This window comes from Pezoporus flaviventris, unplaced genomic scaffold (assembly GCF_033815535.1).
Source record: "Pezoporus flaviventris isolate CSIRO_AGI_PZ_B2104156 unplaced genomic scaffold, CSIRO_AGI_Pfla_v1 ptg000005l, whole genome shotgun sequence".
Classification (NCBI taxonomy): Eukaryota; Metazoa; Chordata; class Aves; order Psittaciformes; family Psittacidae; genus Pezoporus; species Pezoporus flaviventris.
Window position 1 is genome coordinate 19637255 of NW_026892553.1, and position 19029 is coordinate 19656283.

Below are 19029 nucleotides of genomic sequence, written 5' to 3' on the forward strand. Positions count from 1 at the left end.
CAGGATCACAGCTTGACACTTTGGAGGTCTTGAAGGAAGTAAAGTTATTGCTGACAGCGCCTGCAGCCCATTCAGAGGAACAGCGATGAGGATGGCTCAGTCCCACCAGCACTCTGGATCCCATGTTAAGCAGGGCTGACACATCAGCATCACTTGTGATTGACATGCCCTTCTCTTAACAAGTGGAATGCTGCAGAGTGAGGTAACTGCTTTGGGGAACACAAGCTCACAGAGACTGGTAAAGGATTTAAGCTGCCTCAACTATAGGAAGCAAAGCTTGAAAATCCCAGCTATTCACAGTTACCAGCCTTGCTATCACTGTACTCTCCACAGCAGTTACTCACTCAGGCTCGCTCTCCTCTGGCACCAGAAACATTCCTGTGCTCCACAAGGAATCCTAGTTACCCAGACATGGAGAGACTCATTTCAGACAGCCTGACTTTTGCTGGGACAACCTCCAAGCAACACGGCCTCCACGGGAAGTAGCTTCTCTGCTCCCCAGTGCAGGGAGCTCAGCAGCAATCACCACACTGTGTAAGAACCTAAAAGGATGGGATTTTCCTGCCTTTTCCACAGCTATATCCCATCGCTAACCTTTAGCACATGTGGGGCTGTGGAGGTGGTCAGAGGATAGACGGTAAGTTGAGAGCCCTAAAGGAAAACAAGAATGCAGCAGGAAGGAAGAACAGAAGATGATCAATAGCTCTGCTGAGCTCTCAGGCCTAAGCTAGGGAGAGTTTCTTTCAGAATGAGGGCTTATCATAAGGACATACAACAAAAATAGGTTTTGGTCATGTTTAGCAACCTGAACCAGTTCTTCAGGCTTCAGATTAGCACCAAGGAGACAGAATGAAAGCTCTGCAACAGGGCAAAGAACAAACTTTCAACAGTACTGGCCCAGTTTTACCATCAAACCACACTTGCAGCTCACATGAACAGTGTGATCACGATCAGACAGGTTGCTCCCAGTAACACACCATCAACAACCCACTCCCAACCACAGCCTAAGAAACTACAGCATCTCATCAGCTGAATCACAGCAACTCCTCACGCATGCTCAGCCCAAAGCAAGAGTAAAGTACAAACACAGGGTCACGGTTGGGAGCAAAAGTGACTTAGTTAATGATCTTTCTCAGAGCAAAAACACACCAAAGCCCAACAAAACGATGACGTGTGAGCCTAAAAAAGGCTGCCTTAAAGCAATTTAAGTGATCAATGACAAAGAGCTTTCTGTAGGAATTCTATGAACCCTGAGCTGTAGGTGGAACTGCTTCCTTCTGGAAGTCTGGTAAAAACACCCATCTGAGGAGTCCAGCTTCTTGGGAACAGCCAGGCTGCAGTTCAAAGTGTTTGCCAGCAAAGACTGCTGTTTGAGTTACTTTGGTACCAAAGCACAGGGGGGAACAAAACATTTACAAAGGAAGCACTATTCCCAGCCTACAACTCTTGATTTGAACTCTAATGAATTTCAGAGTATTTCTTGGTAAAATAAACAGGAATGGTCTTCACTGAGATCTGGAGATTCTGCTGTTTTCCCATCTGAAAACATTTGCTCAGCTTCCAGCTCCTGCTGTGCCTGATCTGGCTGCAGTGCGGCCAACATGCTGCCATTGCCCCATGCAGAACTGAGCTGAGGGCACCACGAGCAGCTGATCCTCACTGCTCTGCCTGCTATGAACACTGGATTTCATCTTGCATCAGGAGAATAAGGGCAGCAAATGCAGGATTTGCTAATTCCATACCCAGTTTTAAATAAAAGTCCTATTACTTAATGTGCTAAGAGACCTTGTAACAGTCTTCCAATACTTAAAGGGGCTACAAGAAACCTAAAGAGGGGCTTTGGGCAAGGGCCTGTAGGGACAGACCAAGGGGAATGGCTTTAACCTACCAGAGGGGAGACTGAGATGAGCTCTTAGGCAGAAGCTCTTCCCTGCGAGGGTGCTGAGGCGCTGGCACAGGGTGCCCAGAGAAGCTGTGGCTGCCCCATCCCTGGCAGTGTTCAAGGCCAGGTTGGACACAGGGGCTTGGAGCAAGCTGCTCTAGTGGAAGGGGTCCCTGCCCGTGGCAGGGGTTGGAGCTGGAGGAGCTTTGAGGTCCCTTCCAACCCAAACCAGGCTGGGATTTCTACGATTCTCAACCCTATTCTCAGAACCAGTTTCTTGAATCAAAGCCACCACAACCAGTGTCAAGGTCTATTGCAGCAAAACGTCTTCTCCAGAAAGACTCAAGCCAATGTATACAATTAAACATGTATTTCAAGGATAGAAACTCAGGCCCCAAAGAACTCTGTATATTCGCCTCTCCATATATACAGTAGGATCCTTCTTAGGGCAAAATAAAAAGTCAAATACATAACGCTGAGCATATGCATAAGGAGTTCAAGAAAGCACTTTGAAGTGATTAAATAATAATCCTTCCTAAATTCAAAATACTGACACTAATGCTGCTTAGAGAGGAAAAAAAAACAACACTGCTTTTATGTAGCACTGCTTCCATTTGGCAGCAGAAACACTAATGGCCAAAACAACTCCCCACCAACCCCAAACCCCCCAACCTTAGAGGACAAAACACATTTTCTACAACACTACGTATCCTCTATAGGTCAGTAATCATGGAGAACTCATTCTTTTAGTTGGATATGAACCTATACCGAGAGTGACTTCTCATCATCTTCAATATTATATTCCAACATAGTCACTCTTACGCCCAGCATTTACTAACAGCAATACCTGCAGCCTTTCCCATGCCATGATGTTACTTATTTCTCCTTTGGAAATGTGGGTGAACAAATCACTTCAGCCTGTACAGACACACCAAAAGACTGTCAAAGGTGGCTGGGGAAAAAAAAACAAAACCCAGCACTAAAGCAACAATCTCACCCTGCTTGCTTATGCCAGGAGGAGGCAAAAATGCAGTGTCATTTAACCTCCTGCGCTGACACGCTTTGGACACCATCCCGTGAAGCCCTGAGGTCTGGAAGCAGCATCCCCCCTTCCAGCTACTGGCTGCTGCCTCTGCAAGTAAATCATACTGGGGAGAGAGAAAAATGTACTTATAACACAGGCTAAATAAGTTGGGGCTGTTGAGCCTGGAGAAGAGAAGGCTGCGTGAAGACCTCAGAGCAGCTTCCAGTATCTGAAGCTGGCTATAAGGATGCTGGAGGGGGGCTCTTCATCAGGGACTGTAGTGATAGGACAAGGGGTGATGGGTTCAAACTGAAACAGGGGAAGTTCAGGCTGGAGATAAGGAAGAAGTTCTTTACCGTGAGGGTGGTGAGGTGCTGGCACAGGGTGCCCAAAGGAGGGGTAAAATGCTCCATCCCTGGCAGTGTTCAAGGCCAGGTTGGACAGAGCCTTGGATGGCATGGTCTGGTGTGAGGTGTCCCTGCCCATGGCAAGGGGTAGGAACTGGATGATTTCAGATGCAAGAGGCAGGAAAGAAAGTCTTGTAAGAGACTTTAGTGGGGGAAACCAAAGAAAACCAACCCCCCTCTACCTTTATCGCACACAAGAGAGCAGGATCAAAGTACAAGCAAAGCATTCCCAAGTTTTCAATGTGCACAACCCATGTATGTTGTATTCTTAACGACACTGGCTTAACTGTCCTATTTAGTGATTTTAGTGTAGGGGTTTTAGGTTGGTTGTTGGTTTGTTGGCTTTCTTAAACAATACAACATTTTGGGGCAGCATGGGCTTTTTTCCAACTATTTCTTAGCATGGCTGGTCACCTTATTGGGGGAAAACCCAGAAGCTGGGCATCAGAGCACAAGAATTCCAGATCCAAAGCTGTCTCTCCTGATTTCACCAGGGAGCTGGCTCCTATGAGGCTGCAAGTCTTCATTTTTAGTGCTTCTCCAGGCCATGCCAAAAGACAGAACTGTAGTTTATTGTTCACTGGATTGCGTTCAGATCTGATCCAAAAGACAATTTGCAAGCAGGCGTGCCAATCCCAACAGCCTGGGTTGCAGCAAGTCCTCAGTATTTAAACATACAGATTCTTCGAGTTCTGGTAATGTTGCTCTAGAAGGAAGCGGCTCTCGGATACCACAACCTGTTTAAAGAATCAGTAATTCCAGCTATTACTAAATGCACCCATCTTGGAAAACCCAAGAGGAGTTCAGGACAACACGCCTGTGGCATCCCCGGTTGTCAGCGACATCCATTTGGAAAGCATAAGGTCAGAAAATCCAGCTGTAGTAATCTCAAACTGCTCCTGCTGTGGAAATTCCCACTGCTGTGGGAAAACAGTGAAACCAGCAGAGAAGTCTGCCTTCCAAACCAGCAGAATGGTTCATCTTTACATTACCCTTCTGCTCCCTGGTAACTGTACATAACCCCAACCTGTCCGTGTCTGTGTGAGTTCCCTCAGGAACTCAATTACTCTTTTGGATCCCCTATAACACTGCTTCTCAAATGCCAAAATACCTTCACCTCTTTGTAATGTCCTGAACATCGCCCCAGCATTGCCCAGTGGGTTCTGCAGCAGAGAATACCCTCCTATGTAACCCAGAGCTTCCCTGCCCCAGCTTCAGGAACTCCAGAATAGGAGCAAACACACGGACCATCTTGCTCACCCCAGTTTTCCTACAACAAGATTTAGCCAAGGGGGAAAAGGGAAGACATCATCACTACAATGCCCACACTACCCCACGTTCTTTATCTGATGTTCAGAGATTTACTAGTAAGAACAAGCATACAGCAGAAGGTACTGACATGTAACAAACATTTTTATTTAACATTTCAAAGTCTTAAAATAATCCAACATCAAACCACCTGTATCACCTACTGATTTCACCCTCACAAGTGTCTGTGCTGTGCAAATGGGGCAGAACAGCTCTAAGACATATGCAGAAACTAATTCTCCTCGAAACACTTATAAATGCCATTTTTGAGGCAACAAAGCTCTCAGGTTCTGTCTGTACCTTGGCTGCAGAATAACACTTCTCTCATTTCAGTATCTATGCTCTCTAGTTACTTTTATGCAATGTGCCAATCCTGTCACTGCACAATATCAAACAGCCCCGAGTAAAGAAACTCATAAGATCAATTCTTTTTTGTTCTTGGCACAGAACAACATCACAACACCCACCTCTTAGACAGCAGATTAGGATACCTCCAGCACAGAATGATACTGGCACACAGGCCTGAAATCAGCTTATCATCAGGGTAGTACTGAACACAATGAGCCAGCCTGAATCCAAGCTGTGCTGTCCTGGATTTGGAGGACTAGTGCTGCTGAAGGTACATCAGCAGATCTTAACTATTCTGATGCAAAGCTTGTGAGAAGAGAAGGTTTGATGGGCTCAAGCCAGCTGTGAGCAATTGCTATCTCTGTGTTAGGCACACAAGCATGCAGCAAATCATTTATATTACTAGCTTTATTCCCCACTCTTCCAGTCTCCTCTTGCCTTAGATAAGGGTGCAAAACACCAACAGCTGCTACCCTTATCCTTTGCTGTAACAAAGTCAGATTCAAGGGCAAAGATGGATGAAAAGACAAAGAATGTCTTGGTTAGCAAGCTGGGAGTTTTTCACACTGAATTCAAACGGGGATTAGAGTTTCAGGGTAAAACTTCGACGTGACCCTACTCAGGCACAATGGGAACAAGCCCTGGCCACTCAAGCAGATACTATGAGACCAGCTTAACAAAAACCACCTTCTCAGTCCTCATCTGAGGAGTATTTTAATGGGTAGTCAATATGCAGGTTTAAACAACTTCCTCAATAAGCCCACAGAGCACTGAAGTACAGTAAAGAGCCTACAAAAGTGTCACTTGATTCTCTTTACATTAAAGCTACTGAGCAACAGGTTAACATTAAGGCTAAAGCATTGAGAATAGTAAGCTAATTGTATCTTCCCATCAAGTTATTTCTGCTGTCACATACCCTAGATGTTCTCCATCTCCATCCACTTCAGGCACCACAAATCTTTTCCGGCACAGACTATGTACCTCTATAACAGACACAGAATCTCTGCTCACTTCACCTACAGTATTTTTCCTTACACAACTGGAAACAGCTTTAGTGCAAGGAAGAATTTGTCATGCACTGGCTACCTTCAGGCCAGCAAGCAGTGCAGCACAGAAGTCAGTGGTTTCTAAGAGCTGATGACAGCCACACAGCTGGATTTCAGGGGGTTTACCTCAGAATAGCTGTCTACAGTAGAGTCCTGCAGGCTCATTGCTCAGGGGCTGGGCTGCATCTTCCACTTTCATTTCATCCAAAAGCAATCAGTTCTTGTGCTCCAAGAAAGGTCTGTAGAGTGAGTTGAGGTGCCCAGGACATAGAATCACAGACTGGTTTGGTTTGGACCTTAAAGCTCATTCAGTTCCAACCCCCTACCACAGGCAGGGCCCCGTTCAACCTGGCCTTGAACACTGTCAGGGATGGGGCAGCCTCAGCTTCTCTGGGCACCCTGTGCCAGGAACTCAGCACCCTCACAGGGAAGAGTTTCTGCCTTATATCTAAGCTGAACACGTCCTTTGATTGCACATTTCTAAGCTGAGCTCCCCTGTAGGTGCACCAGCAAAAGACTAATTCATTTATAAAAATAGACTGTTTTCTAAAGCATGTATTAGTGAATGTGAACAAGATCAGAACTGCATTCTAGTGCAATATGTAAGTACCAACTGTTATTGACAGTTTTCCATTACATAGAAAAAGGTTTAATCTTGGATAGAAAAAAGTATTTCTCCATGATACGTCAAAAAAAAGCATCACACACCTTAAGACACAAGGTCAAACTACACCACAGGGCTCACTGTCCTTTTAAGATCACTTCAACAACAAAGAGGATATGGAAATGCTTTTCCATCGAGGAGAATTCAAGATGTTTATGCAAGAACGACTCATATTCATCTTTAAGCACAGTATCCATACACCACCAGTAAAGAGGCTCTTGAGCTCCAGTTACAAAACGAGTACTGGGCCTTACGTTAATACCAGCATTTAGAGAGAAGCAGTACCTTCTCCTGTTAGACGTGCCAAACACAGATGCTGTATGAACAACTCAAAGCTTGAGACTGTGCTTGGAATCAAGTGCCAAGAGAAAAAAGCCTACATTACCTTTTTATTTATTGCCTTCTGCTCCTACTTTAATCCATCTAGACTTAGCTTTTTGGTCAACAGTATTTCCTACGTTTTGACAGCTACGCTCACTGCACTCTGCTGCATGAGGATGAAAGGACTACACGTGAAGGAAGGGAAGTATGAATACCAAAGAGATCTTTGTATCACCCTAATGCAAAGAGCATTCTTATTTAAGTAAAAGAACAGCATTCAGCTAAAGCACCATTTTCTGAGGAGCACTCCCCAAGCACAGTTGAATCAGATCAATCTATGTTTCATATTTAGAGAGGAACACAGATACAATCATCCAACTTGCAGTTCTAGCACAGTAAGCAAAGCAAGAGGCTGCATGCTTCTGTTCAGCAGCATAGCAGTCATTTCAGAAATACCATTAAAGGTGCATCTAAAACAGCCACTGTACAGAGAGCAACCATCAAAACCCTGAGGCTTCCATCAAAAATGTGCATTTAGCCACAAGTACCCATTGCTTTTCTAGACTATCCAACATGTTTCCAACACCAGTCAGCTCCCAGCTCTGTCACAGAATGGTTTGGGTTGGAAAGGACCTTAAGATCATCCAGTTCCAACCCCTTGCCATGGGCAGAAACACCTCACACTAGACCACGTTGCCCAAGGCTCTGTCCAGCCCAGCCCTGAACACTGCCAGGGATGGAGCATTTACCTTCTGGTCCTTTCCTAGTCTCGTGGTTGGAAAAGTCACAAGGACTAAAGGCAAAAGCTGAAAGGTTACAGAGTGTGTGTGCCATCAGCACAAGGGATGATGCTTCAAGGCACGGTCTGGGGAATCAAGTGGAAAAGAATTACTGGTGAACCTCTACCTTCACAGCCCGGAGCAGACACCACACAGCATGATCCACACTCATTCTGGAACTATCAGGTGCCTTCCCCTCCTTCAAAAAGCACATCACACAACTTGTGCACGTCCTGAAAGTTTACTTTGAATCTCAAGAAGGTAACCAATCTAAAGGGGGTCATCTATCCGTAGGTTCCCTCAATGCATGTCTGAAATGCCACCCAAGGCAGCGCTGGGGAGAAAAGGAAGAGACAGACCAGTGAGTACAACACCAGGACGGTGGAGCAGCTACAGGCACCGAGTGTTGTGGCTCAACAGATGTAGATTTTCCCACAAAGCAGAGCTCAATTCATCCCCCTTTTTTGTTTCTATTAAATAATAACTTCCTGGCTCCACTAACATGCTATGAAGACCAATACTAACACATTATTCTCACTTAGAAGCAATACAACACCACCAGCATAACCACACTGTAGAGCTTTGTTTTCAGCCAAATGAGTTGTTCAGCAACATCCACCTTATGAAGATCTGTATTTTTTTCAGTACTGTTTTAGACTGTTAAGAGTTTCAAAGCATCTCTGAACACAGAGCTCAACAACCATCTTCAGCTTCAAAGGGCAAAACTCAGGCATTCTGAAGCATTCATTTTGTAGCCTAGAATAACATGTAACCCATCTAGTGCTGCTGTTCCTGGAAAGCTTGCACAGGAGCCCAAGCAAAGAATCACAGAAACTGGGTACAATGTGAGATTGGCTCTTTAGCTAGAAAACAATAAGGGGAGGGAAAAGCTATTTAGAAGAAAACAAGGCTCTGCTTTACTTACCTGGTAAAATAAGTAGTTCAAGTGTCAGAGATACTTATAAATGCACTAAAAGAAACTTTGTCTTTAAAACAAAGCAGAGTGAATTCTGCAGAGTGAATACAGAGATTCACTCTGCACAGTGAATACAGACTTGTCAGTCTATGGGCAACCACAGATTCTCATCTGCTCAATAACTGAGTCTCACTATGAGAATGTACTTTTTCCTTGGCACCTTACTAAGACCTTACCCTTAGAACATGCTGCTTATAGCTGAAACTGAATTAGAAACTGATCACTACACAACTGTTCTCTGAATTACCTAAAATTAGCAAGAAAAATGCAAAGCAAGACTTTATATTACTACCTGTATACTTCTTTTGGGGGGGGGTAGAAGCACAAGAGTTATATATTAAGAGGTACACTGTAACACTAAAGTTTAAGGAAGAAAAAAACACCAAGACTCTAAATTTACACGAGTGAATTACTTAAATAACAATCTGCATTTAAGATTTGCAACAGCAGCAACTGCTCTTTGCACTGATTTCCTGGTAGTCTATGTTATTAAATAAAATCAGGGCCACAGGCATTCAATAGAGAAAGTGAGTAAGAAGAGCTGAAGAATTCCAGGCTTTTCTCACAGGACCTTTGGATTTGGGGGCACTGTCCTCCCCTCCAGAAGACAAGTGACAAGGTACAGAATTTACCTTTTCCCATTCGATTCAGCTCTCTGAAAGAGCAAAACACCAACTTTTGTCTTTCCTTGTTCACAAGCAGCTCAGAACATCGTTCTTCCACCCCTGTTGCAAATCAGTTCTTCCTGGCAAGCTGTTTTGAAGAGTATTTGCAAGGGTGAACACTGAGAAGTGTCTCCAACCTTAACTACCTTTCCCATTGATCCACTGTGAGACAACCAGCATTTAGCACCAGTTTAGAAGTGTAAGTGCAGAAACCCCCAACTTCGCAAAGCCCCTTCCTCCTGACAGAACACCCCACCCACAAAAATACAACCAGGGAGCTCCAACTCAACTGCTGGATTCCCCATTTTAAGCTTCTATTTTTAAAATAAAGACAACCTTTGCACTGAGGATGAGTTAAGCCTCTTAGTGCAAACATATCTACTTTTGTCTAGTTTATCCTGTAGTCTTAAGGGCTTACATCTTTGAATGTGTGCAAGATCAACTCAAGAACCAAATAGAAAGATGAAAAAAGAGAAATGGCTACAGCAGCTATGAACACCAGATGTTGGTTTCCGTTCAAGGCCTCTGGCATCTCATCAACAGTAGGAAGCTGCAACCTACTTCAGATGAAAGAACAAGCTTTTAGTTTGCAGATTCCTGCAGAAGCAGACCCAGTTCAAGTATTTCCACTAGGAACTAACTCACAGCACAGTCTCCCTTCCCGTGCAGGCAGGTAGCAGGCAGCAGCACAACTTCCAGTATTTAACTTCAGAAACAACAGAAGTGACAGCCTAGCAGAGTTCAGATCACCCCATCTGTCAAGAAGCTCATTTCTGAACTGCCCTTCCATTTCAAATTAATCCATTGCAAAAACTTCATCACCTTCGCGCACGAACTTGATTTTTTACACGAGACCTCCATTTCAGAATGTACTGAAGTATTTCTTTTAGAGGAATGAATCACTCTGATTATTACTGGTTTGTCTGGGTTCTTTAGAAGGAAAGGTACATTACTGAGCACAAAACTCCTCAGTATGGTGCTTTCTCCTCTCACACCAATTCCTGCAGAAGGATGCTCACCACAACTCCCAAGTAAGAGGCAGACAGCAAGAAGCAGTCACTCAAGGCAGGGAGAAAGAAGTGAGACTTTCATGCTTACACACGTTTAATAGCATTTAAGATGCTTTACACTATCCAATACCTTGTCTCTCAAGAAAGGGAATGTATTTTTTAAAGGATGCTCTCTACTGGAACCCATTTAGTACCTTTATAAGCTAAAAGGAGCTACAATACATTATTATATGCCACTACAGGCATGCCAACTGACAATTGTAAGGCTTTTTAATTAGATTTTTAGATTACAAGACCCATGCACTGCAGTACATAAAATACAAACCTACCACTTGAACCAACAAGAACTTTTTAGCTGTAGTTGGCCTTACTTATCCTGTTCAAAATAGATACTTAATTATAAAGGGGTTTTATTGCATGCATACACACACTGCACACATCCGTAGTGATAAGGCAGTTAGAAAGGAACACACAAAAACTGTTTGGTGAGAGATTCTCAAACAGATGAGGCATGGGTTTGTTTTATTCTCAGAAAGAACTAGGCAACCAGGGTTTGCATGAGTGCTCCTTAAACACCGAAGTGACTCCTGTTTTCTTAACTCCATTGTGTTTAACAGAGGAAGAGCAACCGTTGGGTTTAACCTGTCAGTCACTTATGCCGCAAGTCAGCCTCCTGCAAATACACAAATCCCATGACAAAACCCAAGCAAGTTCAGCGAAAGATGTATGGCAAGACTGAAGGGAAGGTTCCAATGAAAGATGTTACTGCTTAGAAAAAAAAACGTTGCTCGGACTGACTCAAAACATGGATGGTGGTAAAGGACAAATGGCTCTAACTCCCCTAAGAAATACAGAACAGCCTCCTGAACTAGTTATCAACAGACTGTAGTCTACCTATATCTCATCCAGTCTTCAGTAATACATTCTACATTTTCTTCCTCTTTCCAGGAACGCATGACTAGCAGGTTCACAAAGTTTGGACATCACTGACAGCGTATCTGGAGAGAAAGATAGGCCTCTCCCACTGACCTCGGCTCTTTTCCTTTTGTATCGCTCCGGTATCAGCTCCCCTCCTGCCCCTGTAGTCAGTATCTGCTCTGCACCATACAATTCTGCCTGCATACCTCAGTCCCAACTTGTGAAACCCCAACTGTATTTCCAGTTGTTCATACAGCCTTTCCACAGCACGGGTCAGACCACCAAGTACTCGCAATTGCCAAAGCCAGACCTTTTACACGTAAAACTGATGGGGTTTCGTGTCTCAGGGCTCCTTTAAAGGCTTAACCAATTTAAGATTATTCTGTGGATTTGCTTTAAGTCAGCTTACCAGGTATTCCTCTGGTTTTCTTCCTTGCCAGAAGTTAAAACACACACATACAAACGCATTACCTATCACCTCAGGCAGCTTTCCTGAAGAACTCTGCCTCAAACCCAACAGGTTTCACAGCTGGGTTTCTCTTTCTCCCTGCAGCTCAGGGTTAGGAGCTCTGATCTAATACCTTCCAGAAACAGACAAATGGATCTCCCATCTCTGCTTTGCAGCGCATCCTTTTCATTTGCCACCCCCCTTTGCAGAGTCAGTGGCAGGTCAGACCCCGAGTCTGACCTTACGAAGTCCCAGTTCTGAAGCACTATTTTAATGCTATAAATCAACAGGGTATTTACATGTAATAAATACTCTTTGAGAGATGTTTAAAAGAGCCTTTACAAATTCCTATTCCATCCCAATCCAACCCCAAAATCAGAAGTCATCAAGTTCAACCCCTTATGAGAATTTGAGGGGGACAGAGGAGGTTGCTCACTCAGTCCATCACAACAGGCTGCTTCCACAAGAGAGCTCTTTAGCACTGAACATATGTTCAGACTAGCAGGGAACAGCAACAGAACTGGAAGGCATCCTATCTATCAGTCCCAGTTTGCATTTCTCAAACAGTAAAGCGCTTCACTGTATTAACTATTTTAAGGTACTTCTCAGACAGCTACGTCCGTATTTCTGCACTCAAATTCCATGAGCCTATTTTTATAGTGCAGTCACAACTGAACCAAATTCAGTGTAACACGTAGCAGAGAGGGGAAGATACATATACATGTAATTTCAGATTTGGCAGAACAAACGTAACTTCAGTTCTCTGACTTATGGCCAGATCATTTATGAAGGTCATACCACAGAATCTCACAAGAACTAGAGCAAAAGCCATATTTCTGTGACCCTACCATAAATAATATTCCTCAAGCACTGAGGCAAGGCCACCCCACTGCCAGCAGCCAGGTATCAGTCACAACGGAACAGAGAAGTCCAGCTAATAACTTCACACCTGACCACCGGTGGGCCTGAACTGGCCATCTGCAGCACAAATCCACAAGCAGACCACAGACTGCAGGATGGGAGGTTTAACAGGAATTAAGAATGTAAAAGCTCCATTTTAGGCAGAGATTTTGGTACGAGCTCCATTCCTAGACAGGGGAATCTAGGTAGGTGTCGTTGAAACCTCCCTCCCCCTCTTCTGCATCATGAGAAGACACACTTAGGTGTGGAGAAACACGTTTGACAGAGGAATAAAAAGCACCTGGCAATGCTAAAAGTTACGTGATCACGGGGTCTAGTGTGAGGCAAGCCTGTCCATGGCAGGTGGGTTGGAACTAGATGCTCTTAAGGTCCTTTCCAACCCAAACCTTTCTATGATTCTATGATTTTGGGCTATAGAAAACCACTGGTGACGTTCAAACCCTTCATATGGGTGTTTGAACCACAAGCTGCAAGAGCTTGGGAAGTGCCCTGCAGAGCTGTAGGTAACACGCTTGGCCTGTTTTCACCCTCTTCCCCAGGCATTCGGTACCAGCTATGTAGGGTACTGAATCCAAAGGGATGAGAAGGGCGAGGTTGGCACCCAAGGTCAAAGCACTCATGGGATGGAGCAAGCTCCAAGTCCTAGCAGTCCATGAATATAAAAGGCTTCGAAACAAGGACACATCAGGTACCAAATCCATTGAATCGGATAACGTTTATCTCAGCTACAAGGCCAAGAACATCAAATGCTGTGCCAGACAACTGCTCTGAAACCCGTTTTTCCCACTCAAGAGAACTGGATACTCATGGGAGAGTAAATTCCTTCAATGTGTATATTGTGGTTTAATTGTAATAGACACCTGCCACATGCTACTGGTTACAAAAGAGTTTTACTATAGGTATCATGAGCTTCCCAAGGGTGCCCAAATACCCCAAATCAGAATGAACCAGCTCACTCCAATGTTGCTAACATGCCACTATTCTGAAATGGACTCGCTTGACAGCATCCTATTATGGTTTTAATCTAAAACCTCACAGTGGTGGAAAAACACACTATAAATACATTAGGTTGAACTTTCTTACTTCATGAACTAACATCGAATTTCTCCCTCCTAGCCCATAAAATGAGAGTCTAACCCAATATTCAACAGAACTTACAGGTATCTTTCCATTTACCTGTACAGGACCATACTGTTTCACCACTATGGGTTTATAAATCTCATAACATGCTTTTAAAATACTAAATATTTGTCTCTTTACTGGATAGTATTTTGGAAGCAACGTCAGAGTTGTACACGGCTGCATAATTACCATCACAAATCACCATCTATGCATTATGTAATGAACAGCAGCAAAAAAGCTAATGAGCTTCCAGAGACATTTGCTACGGGAGTGGAACTGAATTCCTACCATCTCAATCTCCTTGTCCCCGTGTGCCCAGCTCAGCACCCTGTCTCCTCTTTAGACACATGCCACCAGAGTTCCTGCAGAGCCACAGTGCAAAGCCAGAGACTGAATAATCCTGGTTTTAAAGAGGGGCACAAATAGAGAACTATGAGCAGTCAATTAAAAACAGGTCTCTTAACTATTTTCAAACCCTCTATGCTAAAGACAGCTCCAAATACATCCTTACTTTAACAGACCTTAGCAAACCACCGGTGCAATAGCAGGATGCTTTTGCTTAGCACAATACCACCATGTGAATGATGTTTTCTTGAGATATTCATGTCCATCAGAAGTGAACCAGCAGTGTTGATTTAAAGTACTTTAATGCTACAGATAAATGAATTCTGGAACAAACCCTAGTATCAGTTACTCCGACCTGAAGTTCCCATAATACCTCCACCTCCTGGGTGGTCTCCACAAGAAGCTTATTTCTCTCCATCGCTTCACTGGTAACTTTAAGAGCTATCTGTGAGATTATGCAATTTAATTAGTGTAAATCATAAAGAAAACAAGAGGATAAAGCAGCCACTAACCAAAACCAGACCCTACTGCACAGACTTGGAAAACACACTTGCAAAATACATCCACTTGTCAGGTTTGGTTTGCCCTTCTCTAAATTAAGAGATAAAAGTATCAAACTACAGCAGCATTAGCAAAGAAACTGATTTCTTGTTTTCTTTCCCAAGGACGTTTTGCATGACACGCAGAACCAGACCTAGGCCACAAAATTCTCTGGCATAACTGTGGTTCTTAGAAAACACCATCAGAAACACCAGCGAAAGGTCTTGAGAACACATCTTCTAGTAGGGGAAGAATCACATTGCTGTGAGGCTTTCTGTGCTGGAGTGAGACAAGATGACAGCCTAACCACACTGATTTATGCCATGAAGCCTTTATGTAACGGTTGAACTGGAGCTGTGATCATACCTCCTATAAACATGTACCTATTGGATCTGCAGCTTGGTCCTGCACAAGTTACCAAAAGATTGTCTAAGGTCCCATTTAACAAAACCAGCATGCTTAAGTTAGGAAAATACAGTTCTAAGAAGAGACATCAGCAAGTTACAAGAACTACAACGCTTTCCTTCCTTCCCCCCCCCAGCTATTTATTGTACATCAAACATGACTGAACACTACCATGGATATCACACAGTCCCACTTTTTCCAATTACTGTTTACTAAAACTGGGAAGAGTCAGATGCTCATTACATTAGAATGCACACAGATGCTCATTAAGCAGAAAGATCTTCCTCAGCAGATCTCAGTGTATATGTGGTAATAACCTGTAGCATTACCACAGAGCTCCAGCAGAAGAATCATGGTTTTATTAAGCCACCAGGATGCTTGCTACCACTGCAGTGAAAAGGTTTCCTCCCCAAACACAAGAAAGGTACACTTGGGAAATATCTGACATAAAACTAGGAGAAAAAGCCCTCAATACAAGAAAACTACAGTTAACAGGAGCGTAACAAGGATCTAGGGTTTATATCCAGCCACAAACATGGATGGGGAAAGGGTGTGTGCATCATGTCTAAAAAAACCTTCTCTTGAGCAGACCGGGGTTTTTGGACAGAGAGAAGGATGGTTTCAACTCACAGAAATAGGATTATTTCTGCACATTCTGAGGAAAGGAGCTGCAATAACAGTAAATACTGACTCAACTCCTATCGCTTCAGGACGCACGCTGGGCTTCTTAGCTGTGTAAATATCCTGATGATGAAAGGAGCCAAGATTCAAAGCTCCTGAGAACGAAGTTTCCCAATTATCAGCTATGTGAACAGACGGTATGAGTGAACACAGGGGGGGGTTATGAGCGCTCTTCAAGAAGTTTTAGCTGGGGGATCTATACGAGGTTTGTTCTTATTCTCTGGGATGCACAGCAACACATTTTTACATGAACTTCTTTAGCCTTCAAACTTATGGGTCCAAGGCCAACGATTATAACTACTATGTTAGTCATGGCAAATGAAGTCCTAATCCAGGAGGACTCTAAAGCTCCCATGGCAATGGTGTGTTCCGTGGCATGCTTTATTTAAACATTTGAAGTTAAATGTTTCTATCGGCAAGGTGAAGGCTACAGTAACAAGGGACACAGAGCCCCGATTTCTCTTCCTCTTGCCATAACCTCGTGGCGCAGCCGACGTGATAAACGGCATGGCCCTACTTGCCTCAGTGTCGAGGAATGAGAAAACAGGGACAGCGCAGTCAGCCTCCCCCTCACCACAACCCTGCACCTTGGCCAACACTGGTGCGGCTTTCAGAGCGCTGCAGGAGTACGGAGGAAGGGGAACGCCAACCCCGCTGCTGGCGGAAAACACTCGCGGGTGCCTCCGTCCCGCAACGGACGGGTCCCGCGGACGTGAAGGAGGGCGCTGCCTCCCGCCCTCACCCCGTGCCCCGCAGCGACCCCGCGGCTGAGGCGAGGCGCGGCCCCCGCCGGAGCCGCCGCCTCACGGGAGACGAGCGAGCAGGGGCGCGGGAGGCGGAGCGCGGCCGGCCGGGGGCCCGCCCCTCTCGGCACGCCGGGGCGGTGAATCACGCTCCCGTCCGTCTCCTCCCCCCCCCTCCTCCATCTCAGCAGCGCCCTCAGCCTCTCTCCTCCATACAAAAGCAAAATGTCCGCCATCTTCACAGGCTGCTGCTGCCGCCGCCGGGCTGGACAGGGCTGCGCCGCGCCGCCACCGCGCCGAGGGCGGCCCCACCGCGGCGCAGGGGCGGCCGCGGGACGGCCGGGGCGGCCGCGGGGGGGTTATTACCTTGATACAGTAGGGCGGCTCGTCGAAGGTAACCAGCATGTACCTGTCGCCGCGGCTGGCCGGGTCCCGGGCCCGCAGCTGCGGAGAGAGAGCGGAGAGAAGCGGCGTGAGCGGGCGAACGGGGCGACCGCGGCGGCGGTTCCCCCGCCCCGGCCCCGCGCTCACCTTCATGAAGATCTCCACAGCGCCCTTGGCGATGTCCAGGTAGCTGGTGCCCAGATACGCCCGCTGGTTCATGGAGGCGGACGTGTCTATGAGGAAGAGGAGGATCGGCATGGTCCAGGCAGAGCCCCCGGCCCGCCGGGCACCCCGCGGGGAGGAGGGAGCGGGGAGCGGCTGTGTGGCTCGCTGCCCCGGCCGCCCGCCCGCCCTGCCCGGCTCGCTGGGGCTGCGGCTCCGACTGCTGCTGGTCGCGGCGCTGCCTGCGCTCACCGAGACCCAACTTCTCTTCCCTGAGCCTCCACCAGCACCATGTGACCAGCGCGCACGCCATTGGCTGGCAATTATACCTACATTTGCATATTCATGGTGGAGGGGAGGGATGGGGGGGGTGAGGGACGCGCCGCCGCGGGACTCCTCCGCGCGCGCGCGCACCTGTCACTCCGCCCCGCCCCTCTGCGGGGTTCCCCGCCCCTCGCCCCAGGGGCTCCGCGGGGCGGGAGAGCGGGTGGTCCGGCCGCCGCCGCCGCCGCCGCCGCCTCACGGTGTGGGTGCGGATGTAGCCCGGTCCGCACACACACACTGCTGCCGGCTTCACGGTAACCGGCCCGCCGCTGAGTCACCGCACAGGCCGAGCCGCCGCCTCACACCTGCCCGTCGCGGCCTACCCTCGATGGGGGGGCCCCAGTGGGTCTGAGGGGAGCTGTGGGTTGGCCCCTAGGGACCGAGCGAAGCAGCTGGGCTCGTCCCCCGGCGGTATCATCGCTCCGGGGCTGTACCTCAGGGTACGCTGAAGCACTGAGTCCTCAGCGCTCCACATGGGGTTGTTCCCGGTCAGGTAACGGCCGTCTCCACAGACAGGACGCCTCGTGGTACCTGGGTGAAGGCAGGATGGCAACACGTTGGAAACAAAGTACTCTCAAGCCCCACTGCCTCATCCTGCACAGTAATCATAGAATAGGGTTGGGAAAGACCTTAAGCTCAGCCAGTTCCGCAGGGACACCTCACACTAACCCATGTCACCCAAGGCTCTGTCCAACCTGGCCTTGAACACCGCCAGGGATGGAGCATTCACAGCAGTGACCAAGGTAGGGAAGTTGTTACTTCACATCACAAATGGTGTCAGGGCCTTAAAGCAGTGTATCACCTGTCTGGAAGCAGGAGGGAATGGATTAGAAAGCCATTGAGTTACAAAGCAAGAAGATTGGGAAAACATAGGCTTGTGCTTTGAACTCGGGCACTGGCATAGAGCCCATTGCATGCTTTAGCCAACAGAAAAAGTGACTGTGGAGCAACGGGAGGTTCAGAAGGGCAACAACAAACGCTAACGGCAGCATGGTGTTACTGAGATGGAGTAGATGGAGATTTCCTTACCTCCAACAGGAGAGTCTCTCTCCTGGTGACAAGCTGGTTCTCTGAACAGTTTAATGTACTGATATCTGGACAACTTCCAGTTTCACTGTAAGGGCTTTCCTTTCACTCATCTCCACCATTTTTCACAGGTCTGAGAAGTAAAAACCCTTTCTTTACCCTACCACTCAGGTAAGGATAATGAAAGTCTCCATTTGAAAGACAGGATCTTGGTGTCCAGCTCCGAGGGGAAACGGGAGGGCTGAGCTGTGATGAGGCAGTGCTGGGACGGGCCCCTGCATGCTCCTGGCTGGGTAAATGCAGTGAGACCGAGGAAACACTCAGCTCCATGTCTGCTCCTGAATGCTTGTTTGCTTCCAGGACCGAATCCAACACACACAAAAGCAGCACTGACAATGTGAATCTCAGCTTAAAACAATAATTAAGAAACTGATAATATTTTCCAACGCTTTTAGACCCAAAGGCTTTTTCCACATGTTATTTTAGTTTGTTTGAGCAACAGGCAAGGAGTTTTCACTCTGTGAAGCACTTGGGAAATGCTGTTGTTCCACACCACCACAATTAATTCTAAAATCCAAAG

The 19029-nt window shown here is 46.4% G+C and overlaps 1 protein-coding gene across 6 annotated transcripts in view; it reads right to left on the reverse strand.

Annotated features, from left to right (window-relative positions):
• The window catches only part of LOC133265582 (integrator complex subunit 6-like), a 40178-nt gene extending 22827 nt beyond the window's left edge, over positions 1-17351 (reverse strand). For 5 of the 6 annotated variants that reach the window (XR_009742026.1, XR_009742025.1, XM_061446256.1 and 2 more), the window contains exons 1-2: positions 17085-17339; positions 16920-16997 (exon numbers count right to left, since the gene is read on the reverse strand). Coding sequence is in view for 4 of the 6 variants with exons in the window: in XM_061446256.1 (XP_061302240.1) it covers positions 16920-16997; positions 17085-17195 (189 nt within the window). In the remaining 2 variants the exon portion in view is untranslated. Of the gene's footprint in view, positions 1-16919; positions 16998-17084 lie in introns of all 6 variants that reach the window. The other variant, XM_061446257.1, reaches the window with a different exon arrangement.
• Positions 17352-19029: the final 1678 nt, after the last annotated feature.